This window comes from Neurospora tetraspora (genome assembly GCF_033439725.1).
Source record: "Neurospora tetraspora strain CBS 560.94 chromosome Unknown B0H65scaffold_5, whole genome shotgun sequence".
Taxonomy (NCBI): Eukaryota; Fungi; Ascomycota; class Sordariomycetes; order Sordariales; family Sordariaceae; genus Neurospora; species Neurospora tetraspora.
The window spans coordinates 1,420,686-1,447,770 of NW_026944387.1; the positions used below are offsets into that span (position 1 = coordinate 1,420,686).

Consider the following 27,085-nt stretch of genomic DNA (forward strand, 5'->3'; position numbering starts at 1 on the left):
AGTGTTGTCAACAACGGGTGCCTGTGAAAGTCTGTCTTATTTACATTGGTAGATTGAGCGATTACTTTCGTTCTCATGTTAATAGATCATGTTAATAGACCAACTATCAACTATGTTATCTATACAAAGTAAAACCAAGCTTGTCGTCCTACAAACATCTCACCCGCATCAAATGTGTCCCTACTTAATTCGGGGAAGCATTGCCCGGAGAGGGTGACATGTTGCGAACTTTTAGATGATGATACTGAGACTGAGAGAGGCAAGTACGATGCAGAATCTGAGGGATGCCAGGCTCCCGCGCTCCTTCCCTACAAGCCGCATAACACTCGGCTTCGGGGGCATTGCCTGGATTCGCCATTGCAAAATTTTCACGGCTTCCGTCGAACCTGAACACTTTAACTCGTCCCGTCCATCAGGCTGGCCATGTCAAACTGACCTGCAATTCTTTACTGTCGCCATCAACATTTCTCCCTATGGCTCGGTTTGCATCGAGCTTTCTTGGTCTCAGGAAGACGAATCTTATAGCACCACCTCCTCCTTCTGGGCCGACAGACAAGGTTATTCTCACACCCGTTGAGGATGACAACAGCATGTCCAGTCAATCTTCCCAACCTGGGCCCTCCCCTTCAACTTTTCTCCTAGATCCAGACAAGCCGCACATCTCGCTTGCTCATCCACGACTGGGGACTGGTTGATGATCGGCGCCCATTTGCGTTTGAACGTACGTTCGCTGTTACCCAAGATCAAAGCACTGTTTGGAAAGACAGCTGACCACGGGGCCACATCGTGCGACTCTGCGATAGCAATGTCCGGTTACCTACTAAGCCAACACTGACGAGGACACTCAAACAGAACTCGAACATGACTCTTTGTTGCAACTGTGAACACATCTCAAAGACAGCTAATAGTGTTCACCAGCCAAAGAGATACAGACAATGCGCCATTGAGATGTGCACTCATAGAACTTGGAGTTGAAGCAACAATGACTCGGCTTGTCGGCCAGTCAGACAAAGGGCTTACCCAAAGAAACCCATTGTATACAAAATTAACCTCGAACAATGGACTCCAAGCATTTGTTCTATTTTACTCGGGAAGCACTCGGGAAGTACTCGTCCAAACAAAGGTTATGAAGCGACTGTATAAAGTTCTTCCTACCCGACTCCCATGTTAACATGAAACTCCTGTTCAGAGAATAAACAGCCTAAGCTGACAGCCATACTGAACAGCAATAACCGCCAACAAGGTCACACGCCGATAGTACATAGCGTACAGACAACCAAACAACAAACCAGCCAGAATGGACCCCCAAAACGAGACCTTCTGGCCCAACATCCGGCGCTACCTCTCGCTCCCCGCCTCCCAGCAGTCTGCCGCCACAAAACCCAACCCCGAATGCACCATCTGCCTCGCCAGCTCCCTGAAATGCTACCCCCTCAACAACCACGGCGCCACCGCCACCAAAGACTCAGAAGGCAACGACCTCGAACGCATGGCCATCCTCTGGTGCGGCCACGTGGTCGGCTACGACTGCATAACCGACTACATGACCAGCTGCTACGCCAACTATTCCCAGTCAAGGCTTGAACAGGACCTGCCGCGGTGCCCGCAATGTCGCGAGTCTTTGACCAAAGATTGCGAGACTCCTTATTTCGAGGGCGACGTCGACCAGGACCGGTACCAATTTATGATCCCCTTCGTCATTGCGCCCGCCGGTGCGCCCGTCCCGGGCGGGCCGTCGGACAATGGGGAGAACTTCGATGAGTCTAGTCCCGTGCATTTCAACATTCTTGACGAGGGCCAGCTGCAACCGATTGCTTTTAGTTTTGATAAATGGCAAGATATCCCGTTGACGAGGGGGGAGGGCGGTGTGTTGCCGGCTAGTTGTAGGAGTTGTGATCCGGAGCTTTATCGTGCTGCTTATCGTCAGTATCTGGCGCAGCAACAACAACAGCAGCCGGTGAAAATGGTTATGAATAACACGCTTTATGCAACAAAGGGAGCACCCCGTCTCGTGCCGGCTCCGCGGTCGTCCATCTTTCAGGCTCCTCCCAACAGACCCTCACACAACATCTGGAAGCTGGGGTTCTGCGTCATGGCGCAGGTTCCGATGAAGGATGGAACGGATAACTGGGAGCTTCGGCGCATGCGTGTGGCGGCTAAAATGATGTATTTTGCGACCATGAGGGACGGGACTCCGGTGGAAATTCCGTTGGAGCCGCGGTGTTTAGGGCCGCCGACGTGGGGACCGATTCGGTTCGGACGACATCCGGGTGTGCCGCCTCAATGAGCATGTGAGGCAGCAGGGGCAGGGGCAGGGGCAGGCGGTCGGATTCCTCTTTTGGAAATCCATGAATCTAATGGAAAACAAGACTCGCTTTTTTGACTTTTTCTATTCTCTGGAGTTATTGGGTAGGCATGGCGCTTTAAGGACTGAGAAGGATAGATAGACTTTTATATATATACCTGTACTTCATGTGATTAACGATCAAGCTGATTGGTGTAAGGAAAGGGAGCATCCTGTTATCTCAGTGCTGAGACCTGCCATTATTTCTCTCGAGGCGTTCGTAATGTTTTGTAAGGACCCATAACACTTTCCAGGAGAACGCCCCAGAAAGAGATCTGACTTCATTACGCAAGAAATCCTCACCACGCAAGAAATCCCAAGACCGTGATGAACGCTCCATACAAATGAACTGATACACTTCAACTGACAATCCGGATGCAAATTACTTAACCACCGCTGGCTCTTTTTTTAATGGGACCATTCTCTTCATTAAACTCCGGCTAAAGAAGAGAAGTTGGAACCTACCTAGTGAGGCCCAGTCTCCATTTTGGACCGACCGTGTTGAACAACCTTTTTTTTCTTCTCCAAAGGATACATACGTACGCTAGCTATCACACAAATGGCGGACAACACGACAGTCACTTTATTAGTAGCATTAACTCTCGAGAGTAGGTATGCGCCTATGGATTTGTTGATACCACATCCATTACAGCAAAATATCGTCTTAATAACCAGCCTACCTCATATCGTTATTGCGTTTGGGGCATACGATACTGCGATAGAGTGAGTGTTCAGTGTCTTGGTACATAGCTCAATTTCTTTTACCAATTCGCTGATCGTTCGGTTCCTTTCCAGTGCGAACGTAAGTAGCGCTAATAATCAGTCACAAAGAAAAAGAAAAAAGGAGAAAAGAATTATGAAAGAGGTTAAAAGAAGGCTATTTGTGTCTTCATTTATACTTGGAATACCTACCTAGTTTCTTTTTCGTGTTACTGTGGTGTTGTTCTTTTTTTTTGGCAAGTGCAACCAACGATGTTGTTAGTGGTGGTGTTGGTAGGGCTGGGAAATTCTTTTGGTGTGTGACGGAGACCCAGAAAGAGGTTCGTAATGAAACACATGGCCGATGGCATGGTACAATACGCCTCTGCCGGGTTTAAGAACACAGCTAATCATTTGAAAGATACCTTCCGCTATGATTAGAAGGAGTCGAATTATTGAAGATACTGTTATAGAAGGGTCGCTCAAGCATTTTCAGCGAGTCGTAAGACATATCACGGGCTTGTCACGGCCTTTCAGACGTAACTGTAGGTAGGTGTAGGCGGAATCAAGCAACCTGTATCTGACTGTCCATGTTCTGTTTGTTTTGACGCTCTTTCGACATGGTACTTTATTTGTCCAGAAAGTTACAAATTCAACAGACTAACAAACACAGCTAATCTACCTATCTCTAGACTTACAGCGATAACCGAGCTCCACCATTTAGTTCTTGACAGCATAGATCTTGTAAGATCCGACCCACTCGTTGAGATCCTCCGTCTTCTCGGCCTCGACCTCGGGCTTCGCGGCGGGCTTGCAGCACGACGAAGCAGTCTTCTCCTCAGCAGGCTTGCAGCAAGAAGACTCCTTCTTCTCAACGGGCTTGCAGCAAGAGGTGGTCTCAGCAGCCGGCTTGCAGCAGGAAGAAGAAGAAGCAGGGGCAGCAGCAGGCTTGCAGCACGAAGACTCCTTCTCCTCCTTCTTCACAGTCCCCGGAGGCGCACAGCAGCCGCCAGTCGCAGCCTCCTTCACCGCCCCAGTTCCAGGAGGAGCGCAGCACCCGCCCCTATTCCCCTCCTCATCCGTATCCAAATAAACATTAATATCCGCGCCCGTATCCTGAATCAGCACCTGATCAAACCCAGCCTCCTTCAGCCAGCCCTCATACTGCTGCTTCTCGCTCGCGCCCGCGATACAGCCGACATACATGGCGATATCATTCCTCAACTTCTCCGGCAGCGGCTTCTTGGCGAGGATATCGCTGACAGCGACACGACCGCCAGACTTAAGCACGCGGTGCATTTCCTTGAAGACCAAAGGCTTCTCCGCCTCGGGGACCAGGTTGATGACGCAGTTGGAGATGATGCAGTCGGCGATTTCCGCCTCCAAAGGGATGGAGGTGATGGACCCTTTGATGAAGGAGACTTGCGAGTCCGGGAAACCGCGGGAGGACTTGAGAGCGTTTGCGCGAGAGAGCATGTCGTCGTTGAAGTCGATGCCGATGGAGCGGCCGGTGGGACCGACGCGGGTGGCGGCGAGGAAGACGTCGAAGCCGGCGCCGGAGCCGAGGTCGATTACTGTTTCGCCCTGGTTGTAATGTTAGTCTTGTTTGTTTTCAGATGTAAGGGACAGAAGAAGGATGGTTGTTACCTCGCGCAGGCTGGTGATGGCTAGGGGGTTACCGCAGCTCAGACCGAGGTTGGCGCCTTCGGGGATGTTGGCCAGCTCTTCCTCGGTGTAGCCGAAGGACTTGGCGACGGTTTCGCCATACTTGACGCTGGTGGTCTGGGAGGCGGCACTGTAGTGCTTGGCGACCTCCTCGTAGATCTGGGAAGTGTCTCTGGTATCCATGGTGGAGGGTGATGTGGTTGTGGATGGTTAAAGACGAGTGTATTGCAAGTGCAGTGAAGAAGTTGATGTTGAGAAACTGTCACGATCTTCTGGTTTCGTGGCCCTAGGACCTCCTTTTATACCCATTTTCTTGGTATACTATCCCATTTTTCGTGCTCCAGGGTATTGTGCCGGTGACAGTCTCGTCTTGTCGTGAATCGGGGAACGTCGTGGACTCGTGGTGGTAGTTTCCGAATTGGGTTTAGTGACTTTTGGTGTGGAGTGGATGGAGCCACCCAAGCGAGTCGTTCTCGAAGACGATGACCATTCAGAAGCAGGACACAAGCACCAAAGCCGGGATCGTTGTATGAGAACTACTTTGACCAATAAGCTTCGTTCTTGGTTCCTCAAACTGGCAAATTTTCAGTTTGTCATCGGTGGTTCCTGATTTCCGCCTCTTCGTTCCAATCCACTTCTGCAACCAAACACATCCCAACACTCAACCACGCACGTCTGCACAAGCACGATAAGCAAGGCAGCTGCAAGGAATCCCACACACCCATCAAGCTCAATCACGGTCATTACTATCGCCTCTCCATCGTTGGGGAATAGCCGGACCTCGGTCGTGGAAACCACAGCCCCAGTCGTTCACAGCAATGGCTTCCAACGAGTCCTTCAAGGTCCACAAATTCTCTTCGAAGCTGCCAGAAGCAGAAGCTGCTCGCCAGAGAGAGAACCAGCGGCGTCATCGGGCAAGAGTGAAGGGTAAAATTGCCGAGCTGGAAAGCTCTCTAGCTGACACTCGCGAAAGGCTCGATGCAGCTCTCAAGCATATCCGAGAACTGGAAGCCGAGAACCAAAGACTCCGCCGTGAAGCTTCAAGCTCAGTCTATACTCCCGAATCCCGGGATGAGTCACCTGCAGAGCAACTCCTCTACATGAGCCAAAGTGGACGTAATGGCTACCACCAGTACTCTCAACAGCATCAATTCGAGCCACATCAACCGCCAAGGCAACAGCAACAGCAACACCGACTGCCCCCCGTAAACGGCTTGGACATACTAGCCAGCATCTCGTCCAGCGAAAGCGCAGTACCACCCCGTCACCGCACCTATCACCCCCATGAACTAGACTGTGCTCGAAACCTGGCTTCCCTACCAAGCTACGAGCCCACACCCATAGCCTCTCCCAGAGACATGTCCCCCATCGCGGCCCTACTCTCCATGCCTACCGCAACCGGCTTCCATTCACCCTCCGCCACCACCATCTCAGCCAGCCCCTCCACCGAGTCACCACGCCGGGCCTCAGTGTTTGACTTTTCCAGCAGCCACTACAACCCTTCCTCGGCCTCGAACTCACAGTCCTCGGTAGACTCAAGTCGAAATGTCCAGGACAAGATCGGCGAGCTGATTGATTGCCTCGACAACAACAACAACAACAACAACAACAACAACAACAACAACAACAACAACAACAACAACAACAACAACAACAACAACAACAACAACAACAACAACAACAACAACAACAACAACAACAACAATGACGAAGACGATTTAGCCCTGCCAGCCCCTCGACCTGGTGAATCCACGATGCCATGCCGGGAAGCATTCTCGATCGTCAGGAAGATGCAGACGACTAGACCTGATTACTACTACTGCGATGCGGACGGACGTGAAGTTGAGAACGTTGCGAGGGAGCAATGGAGGCCCGGGTTTCGAAGTGCTATTGAGCCTGGGTCGGGATGTAGGGTGCAGACGCATTTGGTGTATGATTTTGTTGATCATATCACTGGGCCTTGATTTTATCAGATGGCACCATCTCTGAAAGATTAAAAAAAAAAATGAGAGAGGTACTATTGATAGGCTATTCCCTGAGAAAAATGGGAAAATACTATGCAGGATAAGGGGTCCAAAAAAGGATGGATGGATAAGGCTATGTGTGTGACTTCCAGGTTGGGATCGTTGACCTCGGAACAATCAATTCAGAAGGTCTGATTTTTGTTTTCGAGTTGGTTCCAAGAAGAAAACGGCCCGCGCCGGAGTCGAGTGGAACGGCGCCTTGCAGTCAAACCAGCAGACATATCATATACGTGGAAGATGTGCTACCATTTACACTTTTATTCTAAAGGCAACGAACCACGGATGGGATCGGGTAACCGGATTTGGTACACACGCAAGTCGGAGGGCGGTATGGAAACTTTTACATTTTTTTTCTATTCTCCTGGACATAAATTAAAAACAGTAGACGTAAAAAATACCTGACGTGTTCCTGTTTTTAGAGATCTCAAGCTCAATGATTCAAATGCCAGTTCAATCCATAATATTCGCACGCATAAACCAAAGCCACGAACGAGCAGATGACAAACCTACCTAGAGATTGAACAAAATCATTGTCCCGTACGTCCTTTCCGCTTCGACTGACTCTCTGACGATGCCAAGCGCTAATACTGTGTTTAACCAGACAACTTTTCGGTCGAGGCTGCTCAATCCGGACGCCCCCAATCAATAATTTAGCAATTGACCAATAGGATAAATGCGGGGGGAGAAGACTACAAAGGCATAACACAAGGCAAACATCGTCATTTCAGGTCAGCCTTGCCTCGCTTGCTTGAGTCCTGACATCATCTCGCCTCAAATTGCTTTCAAGGTTTTTTTGTGCTTCGATCGTACCTTGAAGGGTTTCAGCTCCAGATCTACTTATATCATCCAAACCTACCACTCCTACCTACCATGCCAAAATAGTCAACACATCGTCCTCCTAGCCTGATTCGACAGCCACAATACCTAATACAGCACAACGAACCAACGCAGCATTGTCTCAGCAACACTACCCCCAGCAAACACATCTTTCAACAGGGCCTTTATTCAACAGTACCACACTTTACACATCCAAACCGTCACAATGCCAAACTCCACAACCTCCATCTCCCTCTCCCCCCAACAACCACCACCTCAAACAACCCAAAACCAACCCAACGGGCACAACCCCCTCTCCCACATCTCCTTCGGCGTCCGCTCCTACACCACGTCCAAAACCTTCTACACCGCCGTCCTCCAGCCCCTAGGCCTGCACCTCGTCTTCGACAGCGAATCCGATCCTACCACATCCAAAAAGAAAAACAACCACATCCGCACCCTAGGTTACGGCCCAAACAAAGAAGACAACGAGCTAATCAACCTCTTCGAAGTCGGCCAAGAGGCAACGCAGCCTCCGGGGCCGGGATTCCATCTGGCGCTGAACGCGCCGACGAGGCTGGCGGTGGTGGAGTTCCATGCTGCGGCTGTGCAGAATGGGGGGCTGGATAATGGATTGCCGGGGGTGAGGGGGGAGTATGGGGAGAATTACTTTGCGGCTTTTGTGGTGGATCCGGATGGGCACAGGTTGGAGGTTGTTTGTAAGAGGAGGATTGCTGCGGATTATTCCGACGGGGACGAAACGCCGGGAGCGGCAAAAACTGAGACAGCGCCGGAGACGAGGTAGGGGCGGTATCCGATTTTGCGTCATTATCGATGCCGACGGATGCTTCGTTATCCTGCAGTGGGCACATGCATGCAGCTGGGAAAGCGCGCGCGCCTCACTCAACCGCTAGACTAGACCTTCCCCCTTCCTGTCTGTCCCCTAGGTCCATAGAGGTAGAAACCATGGAATCCATCCTCATTGCGACCATCCCAACATCGCGTCCGTGCCTCATCATCCAAAAATCAACCACCCTCCCACCACCACCGTCACCATCACCACCTGCCACCCCATCCACCCCATCGGCTTCACCCTCCCTCCCCCATTCACTTTCCTCTCAACCATACTCCCAAACTCCCCCACCACATTTCCCCTCGGCCAATACTCACAAACCAAATACCACCCCCCTCCCCCCCCATTCCAACTCTGGCACCACCTCGCCGCGCACCCTACATCGGTGGTATTCTTCCACACCAACTGCGTAAAATGTCCTGTATCTTCTCCAAATTTCGCTGCCCCGAAATCATATTTGGCTCGTTCGTTGCCCCACATTTCCACGCAGGATTGGACGTCTGAACACCCCAGAGCGAGGTTTTCGCCGTAGGGGCCTTGGGAGTGTTTTAGTTCGCAGTTGGTGGATTTGCTGGGGCTGGATTTGGAGGAGGAAGGGGGATTTGCGGGGAGGCCAAGTTTATCGAAGTAGGAAGAGGCGAAAGAAGCAAGGGTGGAGTTGTAGACGACGGAAGAGGCGTTGTGTTGGGAACGGTAGAAATTGGTTGAGTTGAGGAGGGCGGAGGTGAAGAGGTGCCGGTCAACAAAGGAGGGGGCGGAGACGGCGGGTGTGCCGCTGGGGGTTGCGGTGATGGTTATGGTTGAGATAGTGATGGGCTCTTTGGCGTGTTGGAGTTCGGCGGGAGGTGTGGGTTTGGGTTGCAAGTTTGGATTCAGTTCGGGATGGCGGGCTTCAACGAGGAGGTGGTTCCTGGAGGGCTGTGGTGTAGCGTGGACTAGGAATGTATGGTTGAGGGTAAGGATTGTGAAGAGAGTAATCAACTTCGTCGTCGGACGATTACCGCTATGGAGGCGCATGGCGATCGGCTGTTGTATTTATCGTTCTCGTAATTGTCTCAACTTCTACAGTCCGAAGACGAAAGGCAGAAAAGATAAAACTCGTTAATTTAGCCATGTTGTTTCCGCGTGTCTGTGTATCAATTCTTGTATGTTCGTCCTTTCGCTTCACTCAGATGGCTGTGTCCAAGGAAAGTCACCCATCAAAACTTGGTTTGAAGTGTAGGTGGCCGAAGAAAGATGGTTGGCTGGCGCTTCGTTAATTGAGGTGAGAGTTGTATGGTCGGGAAGGGGGCCGAACGGTAGGCGCTGGCGGAGGGTTGATTGGGGGATGACGTAGCGCTGTTAGGTGGGCGTTAAAAGCAGCCAGGGATGCGGCCGCACTTTCCGTTCCAGGCGCGAGACGCTCACCTTGTCCCTAACATGTCTACCCAAAGACATGACAGATTCAACATCTGTATTTGCGGAAACCGCAGACAATTGGAATGACAGTCCATTAGGCTCATTCTAACCCAAACATGCCTCTCATCTTCTCAGTTTATCATCTCACGCTGCCAATTTTGACGAGTGTCCGGTCATCAATGTTAGTGACGCCCAGGCCAATGAGGGTATCTTGGAGGAAACCCAGTGCACCTGAACGGGTCTTCTCATCTGCACATTGGCTCGAGATTGGGCCTTCTGTCGACCAGCTTCCCAAACTCCCTGCCTCGATCCCAATCTTTGTGCTGTATGTGTTCACTCCCCCGCATTCCGAGATGGACACGGTAGGTTGTCAGCCATGTGTCAAATGCACAAGCGGGAGTGAGCACGGGTTGCTGCCGATGATCTGGTTCAGCATGCATTTCTTGAGAATGAAACATGGGACGGCTGTCTCCGTGTTGTTTCAATCCAGAGTTGATAGTCTGAGACATTCCTTTCTTCTTCATTGTCAGTACTAGAGGCCGTCTTTGTACTGTGAATCTCAGGGCGGGCCGGGTAGCTGGTAGAACACCTTGAGCAGTGATGTAATCGGCATGCGACAATCCAGACCCTTCATTTTGCTCCTTTCGTTTGCAGCTGATGCGCATTGAAGCAGAAGACTTTGGCAATCGGGGGCCTTCAAGCCAGCCATGTCATAGATGCATCACACTGGACAAATTGTTCATATATAAGTGACCACCAACCCGTGCCGTAGCAGATGCAAAGACTTTAGAGCATCCACAATACAGACGGACATCTCGAGTGTTACCAACATCAGTCGCTGTTCAATTATACCAAGATGCCAAGCAGCAAAGGCAAACCCACCGACCCCGAGCTCCGCGAGCAGCTCAAAGAAGGTACAAGGCGAACAGCCCAATTATCCTTAATCATAGACTGGGACGGCATGCTAACAATCTCGTGAGTAGAGATCAAACAAGAACCGAACAATTCGGGCGACGGCGTGGGCCAATGGTCGGCATGGAAGGGTATGAAGCTTGCCAAAGAGTACGAGGCACAAGGAGGAGACTGTGAGAACGAGGCGGGCAGCAAGAACGAACCAAAGAAGGGGAAACCAAAGGCCAAGAGTGCAGAGACGAAGCGAGAGGAAGAGCCTTCTGAAGAGGAGTGATACCTTTTCACTGATGTTTGGGTTTGACAGAAGTGGTGAAGCCCGGCAGAAACAGAAATAAAGCCCAAAACAGGAAGAGAAATGTTATACCGCAGTGTTGGACAGCGAACAGGGGTCTAAATATAAATCGAGCATGGAAGTTTCACGATTCGATGTGTTGGCCCAATTCATTCGTGCGAGTTGATGATAGCGTTGGATGTCCGTGGACGGCATGTTGCACGGACAAAGAATTGATTATGCTGGACAACCAGTTGCGGAGTGTCCAGGCATCAAATGGTTTCGCAAGTGGTATACCACAACCTTGGAAGGCGCGCATATGAGAGCGAAGAGGCGCATCTTGGTTCTTTTCGGTTGAATAATTGGCAACAGCATCATGGAAATGGAAGAAATCAAAAAGTGGAAAAGAAGGATGTCATTGTCATTGTCCCCTGCATCGTCGTATCCACTTTATCAGCAAGATGAGGTAAGCTCTCTTATGCCTATGCCTAGCGGGTACGTACCTGCTCCACCAGCGATGTGGATTGCAACCATGGCATTACCGATAAGATAAGGAGGGGCCCCTCTCTCCCGCCCGATGCAACCACTTGGCTTCCATCAGCCAGGCCCAAGCTCCCTGCCCGCCGCCATTGTTCACCCCCCCATTCCGGCATCACTGCACAGCTGCGAAGGAGCTTTGGAGGAAGCATCCAAAACATCGTGCATCATCAGCCCTGCCTAACCTGTGTCCCCTGACACGTTACAGGCACAGATCGCCCGCCGCATCCATATCCGTCCCTTTCTTTTTTGGAGTCTTCTTTTTCTCTCTTAGGTATCCAGCATATTACGTTAGTTGTTTTGCGCGAGACTGGATCTGCCGGTGGCGATTGCTTGTTTTGCTGGACGGACAGGTTTCTGTAAGTTGATCCATCATCCATCGCCCCAATGCTGCCATGACAGGAGCCATCCATCCAACTTCAAGATCCCACCATCCAGCCTTGATGAGAGTCCTTTTGACGAGTACCAAACCGACACCCATCATCTGCTAGATATTATTGCCATCACCATCACCACTCCTTGTTCAGCTATTAATACGCGGGGAACCCATAAGCTAACCCCGACTTCCTGTTCCCCAGGTCCTCTCAGCTTGTCTTGACCACAAAAGGAGGTCGTAATAGGCAGTCGACGGCTGTCGCAATCCATTTGCCTCGAACCACTACCACTACTCAAACATCCGCCACCCGTCGATCTGTACCACGCCTTTGACTCTGTGTCAATGCCGCAGACTTTCCGACCGGCTACCATCATATCGCAATAACTGAACCAAAGCCGGCCCCGAACCGTTTTGCCATCTGCGATTCTCCCACGACAACCTCCTGCGATACAACCCCGCGACAGCCGCATCGCAGCCTCGTGTCTGGGACCCAGCCGATTTCGCTAATCTGTGAAACACGGCAACCCCTCAACCCCAACGGTTTCGTGTGACCACGCCCTCGAAGAGCCCCTTGGCTTAGCCCACCTACCATCAAACCATGGACGAGTCTCTAGAGGCGCACCCCGGCGCCGCTGGCCATTTCGCTGCCGAAGGAGCCCATTCCATGTTCCTCGGTGGTTTGCTGGCCTCCGCCGACACCATCTCCCGCGCCACATCGCCCGGACTGCCATGTTCCAATGGCTCAGACCAAGATGACCAGAAGCGCTACCGCGACCGAACCTTCAGCTACTTTCGCCTGCTTCCCTTCGATGTTGAGGAGGAGTCGCACAGGGATGCTGCTTTGAACGGCATCCTCAAGAACCTCTACATCTCTGTAATGGCCGAGGACTTTTCTCCAGGTGCTATACACTGGACTCGCGAGCTTCAGGGATGGCTAAACCTCAAGTTTGAGATGACCAGGGAGCTCCGGGCTCGTCTCGCGCGTCTCTACTACCATCTGGCGCTCGCCCCCGGCCTTGACACCAACACGGCTGATAGGTTCGCGAGAATGGTAGTCACGTTGACGCGCAAGCGCCATTACCTGAAGCCAGTCGAAGATTTGACGCTGGACTGGCGACCACTCTGGAAAGAGCTCAAGGGTCTGGTGTTCCCTTCCGAGACAGCTCCTCACCAAGGTAGCAGGAAACGTGCTCAAAAACACATCATGAAGCTCTGTCTTCACGGGAGTGTCTACTTTGATCCCAAGGAGCGCCGCGCGATACTGGACAAGCTTTTGCCCTACTTTAGCACCTCCGACTTGTCCAACGCCTACATCGTTGCCGGCGCCATCAATACCCTGCTTCCAACCGGCCCAGCACCCCCAACCGAGCCCCAGTCACAGCCCTCTGAATTCTTGCCAACCTTCTTCCACTTGTGGTCCCTCATGACCCGGTCCAAGGCCTTTGACGTGGGCTTTATTGACATCTTTTCCCGAATGGCCAGGGACTATCTAAGCTGTACACATGTTCCATTCACTGAGCACGGTATCTTCACTCGCGAGCAATCCGACCTCATCTTTACAGCCATCTTGCGACTGACGGAAATTCCCGTCGGGCAAGCCAACTCGCCATATGCCTCGCTTGATTACTCTTCTGGGCTGGGGATTTACTTGGAAAAGGACAAGAAAAAGTATCCAGTGCCCTACATGGTTGCTAGGTGGATTGTACACTCAATATCACCGCTTTGCCTTGACCAGGAAAGTTCCATCATGTCCAATCTTGAGGGTCTAATGGAGTCAATAGACACCTTCTTCCACCCTTCGAACCAGGGAGCGTGGTCCATGTTTCTCGCCCAGTTGACCTTCTTCTTGACCGATATTTTCGTTTCACGCTGGAATCGTGAGCAGAGCGGCGAGCTTGGTATCCCCGCAGACCGTCGGATAAACGACGACTTGAAGAAGCGTTTTGTGCTCTCCCTCAGAGAGGTTACCTTCATGGGTCTCTTCGCCAAGAGCTCAAAGGTCGTTAATTACTACTATACCGCCCTTCAAGGGCTCACATACCTCGAGCCGGACCTGATGCTTCCTGGTGCCCTACAACGATTCTACCCAAGTTTGCAAGGGCTTGTAGAGGTGCACCGGACGACATCGAGTCTCTGCAGTCTTCAAATGATTGCCAACATCATGTCGAAGCAAAAGGGGTACCGCTGTCACATTACCGCTCTTCTGGCTTTAGCCCTTCCCGGCATTGATGCGAACGATCTCAACAAGACACAGTACACCTTGAACTTTATCCAAAGTGTGGCATACAGCATCCCTTTTGTCCCGCTGGTCGATGAGAATCACGACATTCATGACACGAGTCTTGCCATGAACTGGGTCCAGGGTGAAATGGAGAGAATGGAACGCGAAGGGCAAGATGTCAAGATCAACTACAACGAGGAACTCAGTGACGAAGACGAAGCAAACATCCTTCGATCCTCCACCGCTGGTCTTGGAGAGTTTGTCATGACTTTACTAGGCAAGGTGTTTGCTTTGCTGGAGAACCTTCCGGATGCGAGCCATTTACGAACAGGCTCACCCGAGGATAATGTGATCAACACACTCCCCGCTGCGCTCACGCCTCTGTTCGCGTCTCTTTCCCCCCAGCTCTTTGACTCGGCCCTGGAGAAGCTTGCAAACTTTGTGTCGACTCATGTCGTGCACCAGGCTCGGGATGCCATGGCATGGATCTGCAATGCTCTTTGCAAGGTTAACCCAGAAAAGACGCTCAAAGTCTTCATTCCCATGCTTATCGTCAACATCCGCAATGAAATTGACTACAACGGTGCTGCATCAGATCGAAGCAGTGGCACCGAAGTGCTTCCCAGGGATAGAGCCTTGGTCTGGCATGTGAGCATGCTAAGCATGTGCGTGGTCCATGTCGGCGGTGAGGTTCTCAAGTACAAGGACGAGCTTTTCGGCATCGCCAAGTATATGCAAGAGAAATGCCGTGGTCTGCCCACCATTCATATCTCCAACTACGTCCATCATTTACTGCTCAACCTTACTCATACCTACCCAATTGACAATGCTCTGTTTGAGCCCGATGTCATTGCTCGCGGCATCGACGTCAGTGATTGGGGCCGTACAACGCCACCATCTGAACTCACCATCAAGTGGCACCGGCCGTCTCCCGCCGAAGTTGCTTTTGCTGTTGAGCTGTTCGAAAGCGAGGCCCGTGGTGCTACGGAGAGACTCATGCAGCTCATGAGCGATGATCCTCCGGTTAGCAGAAAGGGAAAGAACAAGGAGTGGTCAGATGAGTTGTCGCGGAGCTTAACAGCACTTCGCCTTTTAATCTCGGGCGTCTCAACTCTTTTCGACCCTGTTCGTGCGTCAGGGGAAGCTAGTGGCTCCTCCGGTAACCAGGACACTGATGCGGCCGGTGACACAATTATGGAAGAGGACGATGACCCCCTGGCTGAAATTGCCGATGATGATGAGCTCAAGCGCACATTCCGGTATCCGGCTGGATACGTTTTGACTCCGGATGATCCTCTCTACCATCGCGTGCACGATCTCCGCGAGGAGGTCGGCAGGACACTTTCGCAAACTCATTCGTTCTTGAACGCAAATCAGCAGGACGACGTTGCGTGCTTCACGGCTCTGTATAGCGCTTACAGAACGTGGATTACCGACGTGGGAATTGAACGTTCTGCCCATCCCTTGGAGCGTTTGACTCGCTTGTACAAGGCCGACATTTCTCCGTTCAAGATTTCTGGTCTGCGAAAAGAATATCCTCGGCCACTCTTGATCAAGCGTGCGGATGCGTACCAGCTCCAGCGCGTCAAATACAACTCGGCGTACCGCACAAAGAGTGAACTGGATCAACGGCTGCTCCTGGATCTTGCCGAGTCTTGCACGTCATCATACGCGGATGTTCGTCGGGTCGCACAAAGTGCGCAAGACTCCTCACTCAAGGTCATCATTGGCGGAAGGCCCCTTGTTATTCCAGTCATCCTCAAGGCTTTGCGCAAGGCGCTGGATGACGCTGATCATGACCGTATCAAGGGCGCCATGTATACCCTATTCTTCACCACCCTGCTCAAGACGTGCATGAAAGACTGGCGGTTCGCTCCCGAGCTTATGAGGCTCTACATCGAAACCGCTAGTGTAGACAAGACATCTATTCAGAACCTGGGCGCCACAGCTCTCTACCCGCTGATTGATTTCGGCAAGCCGTTTGAGCGCATGATCCTCTTCGATCGATCCATCCTTGACACCATTCAACCCTCGCAAGACTTCTCAGCGGCCATCCAACGGCGTCACGAGTTCATTAAAGAACGCCGCGCTAAGGTGGAGGAGAAGAAGGCTGCATTGGGCTTGGAATTGATTCAGAAGGCCAAGGCTTCACACTGGAAGGTCGCCACGAGGTGTGCCATGTTCGCACTCAACATGTCTCTTCGGTTCGAGACACTAGCGCCTCCCGAGTTCATCGAATTGGTCGTCACCGGCACGAATGATCCTCATCCCGGTCTTCGCTCGACTTATCTGGCTGCATTTAGTGGGCTATGTACCTCCATTGATATGAGGGCGGTCTACCAGCACAGCTATGAGAAGTACTTGCTAGAGCAGGATGTCGGAGACAACAAGTTTGAGGTTACCGTCCCTGCAGACGATCCTGAGTGGACTCAGAAGTTCCTCGCCCAGTTCGAGAACTATGATGAGATCAAGTACTTTGTCGATAGCGACCATCCTGGTTGGTTGGTGTGGGGCAAGACGTTCATAGCCTCGTCCGCGAACCCGGAGCCATTCCTGGGGTATGACGAGGTCGAGACAGCTGCTCGTCAGCAAATTGGAAAGCTTTTGACCCGCGACTGGTTCAAGCAATGCTTCGAGTACCTCAAGCAGGAACCCAGAGATGCCGGCGCAGACAGATTTAGAATGTCTAACGTCGTGCTTCTCATGCAAGTCTTTGACCTCATGAACTATGGTCAGACAGCCGCCACGTTTGACGACATCGTTGAGTTAACAAAGGAAATCTACGGAGATGGCAGCGACAAGCATCAGCACCGTGCTACGGCAGAAATCGTTGGAGCCATGCTGTCCGGAAGTAGCGATGACCCCCGCGAGTTCCGCGACAAAGTATGGGCTTTTGCGGCCCCTTTGATGCTCAAAGTGATCGCGGACGATTTGACGCCGGATAATCTGCAGTACTGGATGACGTGTCTTCATCTTACCGTTGATTCCAAGGACCCTAGACGTTCGAAGGAGCTCATCGACCCTTTGGCGAACTTCCGCCTTGATATGAACTCGAATGCAGCCTTCAAGGAGTCCGCTAAGATTCAGCTGCTGGAGTTCATCATTAACGATGCTGGCTGGCATTTCCGGCGCGACAAGCCCATCCTCGAAGACTTCCTTGCCCATATTGACCATCCCTACAAGTCTGTTCGAGAATCCATTGGTAGAGTTATTGCAACGATTTATCGGACCAGATACCACGAGTCATTCCCCAATGTCTCGTCTCTGCTTGAACAGAACAAGAGTGCCTCCTCGATTGGTATTCGCCCTTACGAGGCAACCGAAGACTTCACGGCTACGATCCGCGAGATCTTTGATCGTCTCGAAAAGTGGCGTCATGAGCGCACTCCCGGACAACAGACTCCCTCCAGCTACACGTCTGGTTCCAAGACGGTACTCGTGTGGCTGGATAGCATGCTCGCCTCGCAGGAATGCATCCAACTTGTGCCCTTCTTCCCCGAGCCGTTTATTGACCAGCTGTTGCACATGATGGACGTCAAGGAAGACCCCGAGCTCATGCGGCTCGCATACCACGTTTACCGGCACATGCCCAACATTCCCTTCCGGTCCGGCGAGGATGACGCATTCATCGCAGCCCTGATCCGGGTTGGAAAGACGGCGACATCATGGCATCAGCGCCTACGCGCTCTGGTCAACATGCAAGTCATCTACTTCCGCTGTCTCTTCCTGACCCAGCCGGCCCAGCGACAAATGCTCTTCGACGCCGTCGGCGACATGCTGTCGGACGTGCAACTTGAAGTCCGTGATGGAGCCAGCGCCACGCTCGCTGGCATGATTAGGTGCTCGCCGGAGAGCATTCGCAACCCCATCATCGAGCAGCTCAAGGCCCGCTTCCAGCTGCAGCTGAAGATGAACCCGATTCCCAAGCGTAAGTTGCCGGGTACCGATACGCCCGTTGACGTGCAGAAGCAGATTGTCAGACGGCATGCGGCCGTGCTGGGTTTGGGCGCCCTCATCGAGGCGTTCCCCTATGCGACGCCGCCGCCCAAGTGGATGCCTGAGGTGTTGGCGCACTTGGCGACGCACGCGGCGAGTGATCCGGGTGTTGTGGGCAAGGCGACCAAGGGCATCTTGGCGGAGTTCAAGAAGACGAGGCAGGATAGTTGGACGGTTGATCAGAAGGTGAGTTCTTTTTTCTCGATCACTGATGACTTGGTATAAAGGCAATGATGATTGCTAACATTTTGCGACAGTACTTTACAAGCGAGCAACTGGAGGATTTGGAGGGTGTGTTGTGGAAGAGTTACTTTGCCTAAGGCATTGGCAGATGATGTGGTGATGTGGTGATTTGGTCACATGGAGTCGTGGTCAAATGAAGTGTTGAACGAAACTACAGCGTGCAAGGCCCAGTTTGTGTGGGATAACCCAAGAGAGAGATACGCAGATGAGAGAAACGACAGCGAGATAGATTCAAGTAAAGAAGCATGTTAATTCATCAAAGCAAAATACAGGTATCTCGATACCAAATCATTGTTCGAGGTGAAATGTGAAGTCGAGGTTCGTGATCACCACAGCCATTAAAACCCGCCTCATCCCTTACTAGCGACATCATACGTTGAATTCATCACCACGAATCTCGAGATCTCAATACAAACCGAGTCCCGTCCTTCTCGGTCAGAAAGAGCCGGGTTTGTGGCAGTCGTGGCCCACCACCATCCTTTTGCTGTCAACTATTCTTCCAGACTGCGGCGGTGCATCTCTCTCCTTCCTTGCCAACACTCAATCCAGTCGGATAACTCTACCCCTCGACCTATGCTTCGCCTTGTTGATATACCGACGCGCGTACACGTTATCATTACGGTTCTCAACTTGAGAGATTTCATTTCAAACCGAGCCCCATCCTTTTTGGACGGATCGAAGAATCGGGGCTCTGGGTGGCAAGCAAGCGATCCTTCTTCAGTTTCCAAGTTTATTCCGTTCCGTTGGAAGGCGCTCCCAAGGAGCTCGAGGAAGTCGTAGCCCAGTGGCACCACCAAGTCTTTTGCTGTATTTATTCTAGACTGCACGGCCGCATCGATCCGTCTCCTGGATTGTTCTTCCTGCAAGCACCTAATCCAGTCGGACAACTCTACCCATTCTTCGCCTTGTTGGTTTAACACCGTCACACGTCCAAGTTATCATCACGGTCTTCGAGGTCTCATTTCAAACCGAGGTCCGTGCTTCTCGGACTGAAGGGGCCGAGTTTTGGCAAGCAAGCCAGCCATTGTTCTGTCTCCGTCATTTATTTGTTTTGATGGAAGACGCCCCCAATTTGTTTGTTGCCCGCCATGCCATTGTTGAACAACGAACAAAGAAACCTCATCACAAAGGGACGGGATGATGACACGACAGTTCCTGCGGGCCCAATGTGGCACGACTCACTGCTTGGACTGTTGGTGCTGTGCGACGACGGCCAACACGTTGGGAACGAGGCAGGGGTGGGAAAGGGCGCTCTTACTTTGCCTTGTTGGAACGAGAATTCATTGATTTTTGAAGTGTTTGCCGCCCGTTTGCCCTTTTCTGTTGGCAATCACGACCGACGGTTGTCTTCGGTTCATCCCCAGTTCAGGCGAAAAGAATTTAATCATCGCCGGCCCCCTCGCCAACTCGTTTGAAACCGAACTGAAGGGTTTTCCCCTCTTAATCATTAACCCATCCACCTAGGTTTCTTGCTCCTGTATTTAAACCCCGACCTTCTCAATCACCAGGGGCATTCTTGGCTGCCTCTACTCGTTCGGATATTTTACCAGCCCTCTCACCAGAGCCCTTCCCCTTCACATCCCCCATGACTTGATTCCTCAAACAATATACCAGCAGAAACCTAAGCTGACATCAAAATGCGACTCCAACCACTCCAGCTCATCGTAGCTATCGGCGCCGGATTTCTGAGCTACGTCCAACTAGTGACAGCAGCAGCAGCAGCGCTACCTGTACAGGCGGAAGTTGGGGCATCTAGCCCTCAGGCCCTTGTGGCCAGAGGCGGCGGGAGTTCTGTAGAAGGAGGGTACTATAATCTTTGTCATTATTGTAAGTCTCCATTTGAGTTGGCGATGCTTCTTTCTCCTTTTTCTCTCCCGTTCTTTCACTGAGCGCCGGTACCTACCTACCTACCTACCTTCACAATTTCTTGCCCATCGCATGACACTAACACACCCACCCCTTCAGACCCCACCGTAGGTGAAATCGAGGGGAAACTTCACATGATCGGACAGTGTGCCTCAAAACAAAGTGACCCCCAAAAAAACACTTGGATGGATCTAAATCCCTGCTACGCCAACATTGACGGTAGTCTTTTCCCCGTAACCGATGGCAAGGGAGATTTTTTCAAGACCTGTAGGGATTGCCACATTCCTATCGATGCGGACTTGCCACGGAAGTTGATGAGGTGTACTTGTGAGCGGTATGCGGGGGATAAGGAGGGAAAGGAGACGCAAGTTGATATGGGTGAGTAGAACCTACTGATTTCTTTCCCCTTTTTCCTTTTCCCATTCGGTGGGAACTTGAAAAAAAAAAAAAAAAAAAAAAAAAAAGAGAGGCGAGTGCTAACGATGAGGCAGACCAGCATGTTCACGTGTTTGAAGATAAACTTGGTTGTCCCGGGGCTGAGGGTTTCATAGCCTAAGAGCTTGATAGCCATATATAAACCATCCATCTGGCAAGGTTTGACAACCTTGTTCACTTGTATGCTTTTGCTTGCATGAGGGCATGGCTCAGTTGGCGGGATGGTCCAAATGACCGCCATGACAGAGGGAAGGTTTTTCTATGAATAGAACCCGGATGGGATTTTTTACTCCAGTACATACCCCCATGAGTGGATGAAATTGAAGTAGCAACGACAAAGAGGAGGTGGGAGACGGATAAAGAAAAAAACAAAGGTTAAGGTAATCTTGGTTGGGAAGCTGCTATCCATCACCACCTCCCTCCTTCAAAGAGCCAAACCACTCCCGAGCCACAACCCCTCCTCGGAGTTCCATTACCTCTCTTTCAAAATGCCAACATTCCTAAGAGTCTTTTCCCTCAACATTCTTCCATGTCCTAATCCTCCACAAAAATCTTCTCGCCATCTTGGTGTGGTCGGTAGATAGGTATACCTGACATTTCCGGATCCCAGTTTCCGGAGCTAATACCAGCGGTAGCCATAACAGAACGTTGGATAGTGGAATCAGGTAAGCCCCAGAAATGTATGGATATATAATAGGTCTACAGTCTGCAGGAGAAAATGTGTCAGCACCAGGCCCAACTGGTCGCGGTTGTGAATAGAAATGTTGGCTCACCTTGTAAAGCTCTTGGGACCTGCAGCTTCTAATTGCGCTTTAAGCGCTTGTTGCCGCGGCTAGTATAGTCCGATTGAGGACGACCTGACAGCTCGTTCCTGGACTTCTCTGGCACATCTTCCTCCTCTGACAAGTCCTCCTCCCGTGACCTCTTCTTCCTCAAGGGAGCCTTCTCGGTAGCCGTAGAAGAGGATGTAGCAGTCGCTTTGGTGGCACCATTGGAAGCAGTTCCCGTAGCAGTCTTGATGGCTCTTGTCTTGGACGATGAGGCGGCATTCTTGGCGGCGGCAAGTCTCATTTGTTCTTTTAGGGTGTACGAGCCGGAGGTCCTCGGTGCTGGTGTGGCCTTCTTCTGGGGACTTTCTCGAAGTGCAACCTCGGCCTCTTCCCGCTCGAACTTTGCTAGTGCCTTTCTCCACGCCGACTGATGGGAAATAGGCGCTTCCGAACCCCCAGAACTGCCCCTGGAAGATGACCCGGTAGAGGCATTGGTAGCTGTCCGAGAAGAAGGGCTCACACTTGTGCGAGAGCCGACTGAAGAAGGGGAAGCGGAAGCTTTTGTTGAAGTCGATGCACTAGAGTAGTAGCGCTGAACAGCTTGCTCCGTGGGCGACTTCGCAGCAACGTTCCTGTTGGTAGAAGCCTCACGAAGAACCGGGGCAGCGACCTTTCCTCTGGCAGCATACAGCGCCATTTGCTCCTTGAGCGTAAGCGCCTTCCTGGTGACTGGCGGTGAAATGGTGATGTCGCTCTTGGGTGATGTTGACGAAGTAGAGGAGCCGCGCTTAGCAGAGGGCTCAGTGGGTGACTTTGCTGTAGTCTTGGAAGCAACCTGACGAGTAACCGGGGCAACTACTTTCTGTCTCGCAGTATAGAGTGCCCGCTGCTCCTTCAACGTCAAGGCCTTCTTGACAATTGGCGACGTAATGGTAGAAGCGCCCTTTGAAGATGGTTTGGTAGAAGTCTTTGCGGCAAACTTGGAAGAGGGCCGAACATTCTCCTTCATGGCAGCCTTGGGAGCATAGTAGGCTGGGGTTTTTCCGCGTGCCTTGGGTGTGGACCTTGTAGAATTCTTGCTGGCGGGCTTCGAAATAGTCGAGGTGATGGTGTATATTTTAGGAGTCGACTGGGCCTTCCCTTTCGCAACATTAAGTTCCCGCTGCTCCTTCAGAGTAAGGACCTTCTTCTTGACTGGCGGGGAAACGGAAGAAGTGAGCTGGGAAGGTTGCGCGGTAACATTCATGTTGGCAAGCTTGGAAGAGGTCTGAGGATTGTCCATGATTGCAGTCTTGAGAACAAATCCAGTAGGAGCGGGTGTAGGATCCCTGGACATAGACCGAGTTACACGCCTGTTGTCGGGGTGGGAAGTGATAGAGTCTAGTTTTGAATAAGTTAGCGGTAGTCTTCTTGGAATTTTTGTCGGTAGATTCAGCCGAACCCTTGGTTGAGGCCCTGGATGATGATCTGAGTATGCCTCTGTAAGGAGCTGTCTGCGCAGCTTTGTGAGAGCGCTCTCATGAAGAGTTGATATCGGTCGTAAGTGTGACGGGTTTGGCCTTGGATGAAGACCTTGTTGGGACCTTCTTGGGCGCAGTCTTTGTGCGGGGTGCCTTCTTGGTAGTTGTCGAAGTATTGGTAGCTTTCTTCTTCTCGGAGATGTCGTCAAGATTGTCTTGGTCGATGTCGTGGAGATTTGGTTGAATTTGGGAAGAAGATTTAAGGTCGGAGTCGCTGATGGTTGTACTCGAATTTATTTCCTCGGGAATTGCATCCTGGTGAACAGTAGCCTTGTGAATAGAATGCCGGTGAACAGTATCCTTGTGAATAGAATTCTGGTGAATATGATCTAGGTGAATTGTGTCCAGGTTGCTTTCATCCGATCTCTGTCTCTTGGCAGGACGGGCGCTGGTAGTCGCGCTCATATTGTTCTTCTGCTCAGAATTGCCGTCGGCAATCTTCAGGTTCTCGTCGTCTGATCTTTTTCTCTTGCCAGTCGCCTTGACGGCAGTGGCAGGTTCTATAGTAGACGTAATAGCTTTGGTAACTTTTGACCTAGCCCTCGTTGTTTTCGTTTCCGACACATTGTCTAGGGCCCCTGTGACTTCCGATTTCTCCTTCTCAGTCGGGGCTTTGGTGGTCTCTGTAAGATAATCTGCCATTTGCAGCAGCTCATGAGAGAAAGATGATTGAGTGCCTGAGCCGCTGGTGGTAGCGGTCGGTTCTATTTGCATGAGGAATCTCTCCTGGATGCTTTCGTGGCCTACTTTCTTCCTCTTGGTCCGATGGCCGCTGATAATCGAGGCCAATGTCTTCTGCTCGTAATTTGGGTTGTCAATGCTCTCATCGTTTGCCACGTTTCTTTTGCGAGTGGCCTTGGTGACAGTGGCAGTTTCTATAGTAGGTGCGGCAGTCTTGGTGATAGCTTGTGAACTAGAGTTCGTTGTCTTGTTTTCGGATATATAGTCTTGGGCCCTTTCATCGTGCTATTTCCCTTTATCGGCAGGAGCCTTATCGGTGGCATTGGGAGGATAACCTCCCACTGGCAACGGATCAATACTGGAAGTGGATCTGGGGCCGGAGCTGCTGGTAATAGCTCTCGGTCCCTTCTGCTCGGAAACGTCCTGAGTCCTTTCGTCGTCTACCCTTTGCCTCTTGGAAAGACGGCGGCTCTGGATGCCAATCGCTTTTCCCTGCTCAAAAATTTCTTCATAGTCGCTCTGGTCGGCTGATCTCTTTCTCTTGGTTGGGGCCTTGATGACAGTCTCCGTGATAGATGGACCAGGCTTGGATGGAAACCTAGCGTGAGCCACGATGGCAGCCAATGATGGGGAAGGACGGGCTTTTGGCATGGTAGCAGGCGACTCAGGAATTGGAGAAAGCACAGGATAGAAAGGTCTCGCATAATTGCCGCGGGCGCTGGTATTCGCGTCGTCTTGCTCCAATGAACTTCCGGCTGTTTCATCGGTCTGGATGTCGACATGCGGATGCTGCACCGTATGGTCAGAGAATTTGGTCAATACAATGATTGACTCTTCGGCACTCACATTTTCATCTTCGAAGTCACTAGCATCCAGATCATTCTCCTCGTCGTCGGTAAATAGGCCATCCAGGCTATCGGACTCTCCAGTGAACACGATCTCCGTTCCGGCATGATGTTCATTTGCTGTGTAGTCTGATGATTGACCGGCTGGTGTCACTGGGTACTCTGCAGGAGCATCAAGGAGCTCCTCCCCTTCAACGTCCTCCAAATCTTCAGGGTCGATTGATTTTCCGGCATCAGCAAACTCTTCTTCAAGATCAAAGGAATCAAGGGTAACATCCTCAATGTCAGTGACAAGGTCGTTGTCATCATAGTAGGATTCAGGAATTGTCTTCATGCCAACTTGCGGCCTTTCATGCTGCACAGCATCATCTTCACTGTCACGGACCAAAGTGAGCTCGTCTGCATCATCATCATTATCATCATGCAAGGCGTCCATGTCGTCAACTCCGCCGCCAATCTGGAGGTTGGCGTCAGCGGGGATCTCTCCGTAGCAGTTAATGTGGTTCACATTGTCGACCTCATCCTGTTCTACAGACAGGACCACGCTCAATTCGCAGCCCTCGGCGTTCTCAGCCTCAAAAACCTCCATGTCGACATCCTCCGTGTATTCGTTGTTGTCGACGTCAATCATGCCGTCATGCTCTTCATCCTCTTTGTGATATTTGGCATTAGGGTCGGCATCGGCGCTGACCTTCCTCGGTCTTCCACGTGGGCGCGGGGGCTCGGCGGGCTGCACAGGGGCGGGCTGCACAGGGGCACGAATCTGGAAAGTCAACGCGACATCAGGATTGATCCTGTAACGGAATTGGCTGGTGGTTTTGGTCATCCAGAGCAACCATTCCTGGGGCACACCTATAGGTTGGGGAAACAAATGATTAGTAGCTGCTCCCTGGGCTTGACATGTTTCCAAAGACGTAGGCAAAGATGAGATGGTTACTTACTCAGTCTCATAGAGTCAGCAGGGAAATTCTAGTTCTCCGCTGTAACTGCCTCTGTGACCTCGTCATGGATAATGCTGAGGACCTCAGTGTGCTTGCGGTCGATCCAAGAGTAACCCTTGATCTGGAAGCGCCAGGTTCCTGCGGCGGGAAGTCCGAAACCGTACATGTCCATGACCAGGTAGACTCTGTCCTCAGGTCTATAGCATGGTGAAAGGCCGAATCGGTATCGTTCGACTTCGCGTTTGATAATCTGGATATCCCCTGTGGTTGTCACTGCGGTCACTTCAAGCTTTATGTCGTTCTCGTAGTGGGCGAATGGTCTGGGCAGCAGGATCGCTATGGGGGGGAAGGGGCTGTTGATGAGAACTCGGTCAAGGAAGGGGATCGCAAGGTCGGCATTGGGAGGAATGTTGTTCGGTTGGGGTCGGGTCGACATGATGAAGAGAAGTTGTTGATGATAGTTGTTAGTGATGATGATAAGTGACGATGTTTGTCGGAGACCGATGGTGTAAGAGGGAAGAATTGTGGTCCGGTTGAGAAAGGGATACCTCCATTAAATATGCGCTATTCGGGACAATATTGCGACAGGTGAAGGCGACCTTGGAAGCCGAAATTTGGTGAACAGAGGTTCAGGTTTACATTTGAACAGGTGAAGGCACGCAAAGTCCTATCGATATGAAACCTTGGAGCCAATATGTCAGGTGAAAAGAGGTTGGAGTCCAGGTTCTAGCTCAGGTTCCAACTTCACTTCACCTAGACACCATGTGGCCGGGGATATGGTGTGCCTTGGAGTCCATGGTCACGTTTGGAAGGGTCCAGACAAGTTGCCCATTGGTTGCTATCGGTTACTTCAAGGTTCGTTCCGCAGCTTTCCTTGTTCATAGGCTTGTTTATAGGCTTTCATGATCGAAGGGCAACCACAAGATTTTGCCGGTGGCGTTGATCGCTAGATGTACCGTTCATTAGCGTCTTCTGATTATGAAGAGAGTCTTTCGAGTACTTAGCTTCCCGGTGTGCGCTGAGTGGTTGTCGGGTGTGTGACGATGGAGAGAAGCAAGGGCATATACATAGATAATCCTTCACCAGGTATGGAAATATGCAAAACAGTCTGGGTCGTCAAGGGGAAAGAAAGTGCTCTGAAAAGACAGGGGCAGTGAGCATCGAGAGGTCGTCGGACAATATGCCCCAAGGAACGGAGAGCAACGATGTGTTTATATTGACTGCCAAAGGACCTGTCAAACCATCAGTTTCCAGCTGAGGCCACTTTTTGCATCTCTTGGATGCTGATTGACATGATCGGTTCGATAAGCTGTGATTGGGTAGCAAGCGGCTGTTTGATGGTCAACACAGTGCACAATCTTTTGACACTCACGGTACGCGGAATGGCCTTCATTTCCCATATGATGGTCGAAGGTCTAAACAATCCTCGTTGAAGACCTTGTTGCTTACCATGGCGTGTCGCCAGCGTCGGGTGTGGTCGTCGTGTTCTTGTTTCGTGGTAATTTCTTCTCGGGCAGACAGAGCAGTTGCAGTTGCTTCGCTTGCAGTGAATCCCGTCAAGTGCGGTACGCAGCGCGTTGTGCTACAAAATATTTGGGACGCTAACACAACGGAGATGAGAGCAACTGTGACACTCACCAACATCAACATCAAAAAAATGTAGAGAGACCTG

The 27,085-nt window shown here is 51.4% G+C and overlaps 8 protein-coding genes across 8 annotated transcripts; 5 read left to right on the forward strand and 3 right to left on the reverse strand.

Annotated features, from left to right (window-relative positions):
- Positions 1 to 1,223: 1,223 nt before the first annotated feature.
- On the forward strand, positions 1,224 to 2,287 carry B0H65DRAFT_575962 (uncharacterized protein; the record flags this gene model as incomplete). Its single annotated transcript, XM_062830639.1, has 1 exon — positions 1,224 to 2,287. The coding sequence occupies exon 1, from the start codon at positions 1,298 to 1,300 to the stop codon at positions 2,285 to 2,287; it is 990 nt and encodes a 329-aa protein (XP_062680396.1). The 5' UTR covers positions 1,224 to 1,297.
- A 1,366-nt stretch (positions 2,288 to 3,653) lies between these two features.
- On the reverse strand, positions 3,654 to 5,094 carry B0H65DRAFT_526605 (S-adenosyl-L-methionine-dependent methyltransferase). The gene is made up of 2 exons (XM_062828859.1): positions 4,691 to 5,094; positions 3,654 to 4,627 (listed from the first exon to the last, which is right to left on the reverse strand). Exons 1-2 carry the CDS (start codon positions 4,889 to 4,891, stop codon positions 3,764 to 3,766), a joined length of 1,065 nt encoding a protein of 354 aa, XP_062680397.1. The 5' UTR covers positions 4,892 to 5,094; the 3' UTR covers positions 3,654 to 3,763.
- B0H65DRAFT_558817 (uncharacterized protein) lies at positions 4,915 to 7,149 on the forward strand (the record flags this gene model as incomplete). The annotated part of the gene is made up of 4 exons (XM_062830114.1): positions 4,915 to 4,930; positions 5,206 to 5,307; positions 5,483 to 6,237; positions 6,262 to 7,149. The coding sequence occupies 4 exons, from the start codon at positions 4,915 to 4,917 to the stop codon at positions 6,670 to 6,672; spliced, it is 1,284 nt and encodes a 427-aa protein (XP_062680398.1). The 3' UTR covers positions 6,673 to 7,149.
- A 338-nt stretch (positions 7,150 to 7,487) lies between these two features.
- B0H65DRAFT_468733 (Glyoxalase/Bleomycin resistance protein/Dihydroxybiphenyl dioxygenase) lies at positions 7,488 to 8,652 on the forward strand. Its single transcript, XM_062826979.1, has one exon. The coding sequence runs from the start codon at positions 7,775 to 7,777 to the stop codon at positions 8,351 to 8,353; it is 579 nt and encodes a 192-aa protein (XP_062680399.1). The 5' UTR covers positions 7,488 to 7,774; the 3' UTR covers positions 8,354 to 8,652.
- On the reverse strand, positions 8,564 to 9,836 carry B0H65DRAFT_575966 (CAP domain-containing protein; the record flags this gene model as incomplete). The annotated part of the gene is made up of 1 exon (XM_062830640.1): positions 8,564 to 9,836. The coding sequence occupies exon 1, from the start codon at positions 9,416 to 9,418 to the stop codon at positions 8,564 to 8,566; it is 855 nt and encodes a 284-aa protein (XP_062680400.1). The 5' UTR covers positions 9,419 to 9,836.
- Positions 9,837 to 10,560: 724 nt separating this feature from the next.
- On the forward strand, positions 10,561 to 11,056 carry B0H65DRAFT_224308 (uncharacterized protein). The gene is made up of 2 exons (XM_062822101.1): positions 10,561 to 10,713; positions 10,783 to 11,056. The coding sequence occupies exons 1-2, from the start codon at positions 10,656 to 10,658 to the stop codon at positions 10,983 to 10,985; spliced, it is 261 nt and encodes an 86-aa protein (XP_062680401.1). The 5' UTR covers positions 10,561 to 10,655; the 3' UTR covers positions 10,986 to 11,056.
- A 1,134-nt stretch (positions 11,057 to 12,190) lies between these two features.
- Positions 12,191 to 18,638, forward strand: B0H65DRAFT_224329 (uncharacterized protein). The gene is made up of 2 exons (XM_062822102.1): positions 12,191 to 18,298; positions 18,370 to 18,638. The coding sequence occupies exons 1-2, from the start codon at positions 12,494 to 12,496 to the stop codon at positions 18,430 to 18,432; spliced, it is 5,868 nt and encodes a 1,955-aa protein (XP_062680402.1). The 5' UTR covers positions 12,191 to 12,493; the 3' UTR covers positions 18,433 to 18,638.
- A 2,819-nt stretch (positions 18,639 to 21,457) lies between these two features.
- B0H65DRAFT_589631 (uncharacterized protein) lies at positions 21,458 to 22,708 on the reverse strand (the record flags this gene model as incomplete). The annotated part of the gene is made up of 1 exon (XM_062831041.1): positions 21,458 to 22,708. The coding sequence occupies one exon, from the start codon at positions 22,706 to 22,708 to the stop codon at positions 21,458 to 21,460; it is 1,251 nt and encodes a 416-aa protein (XP_062680403.1).
- Positions 22,709 to 27,085: the final 4,377 nt, after the last annotated feature.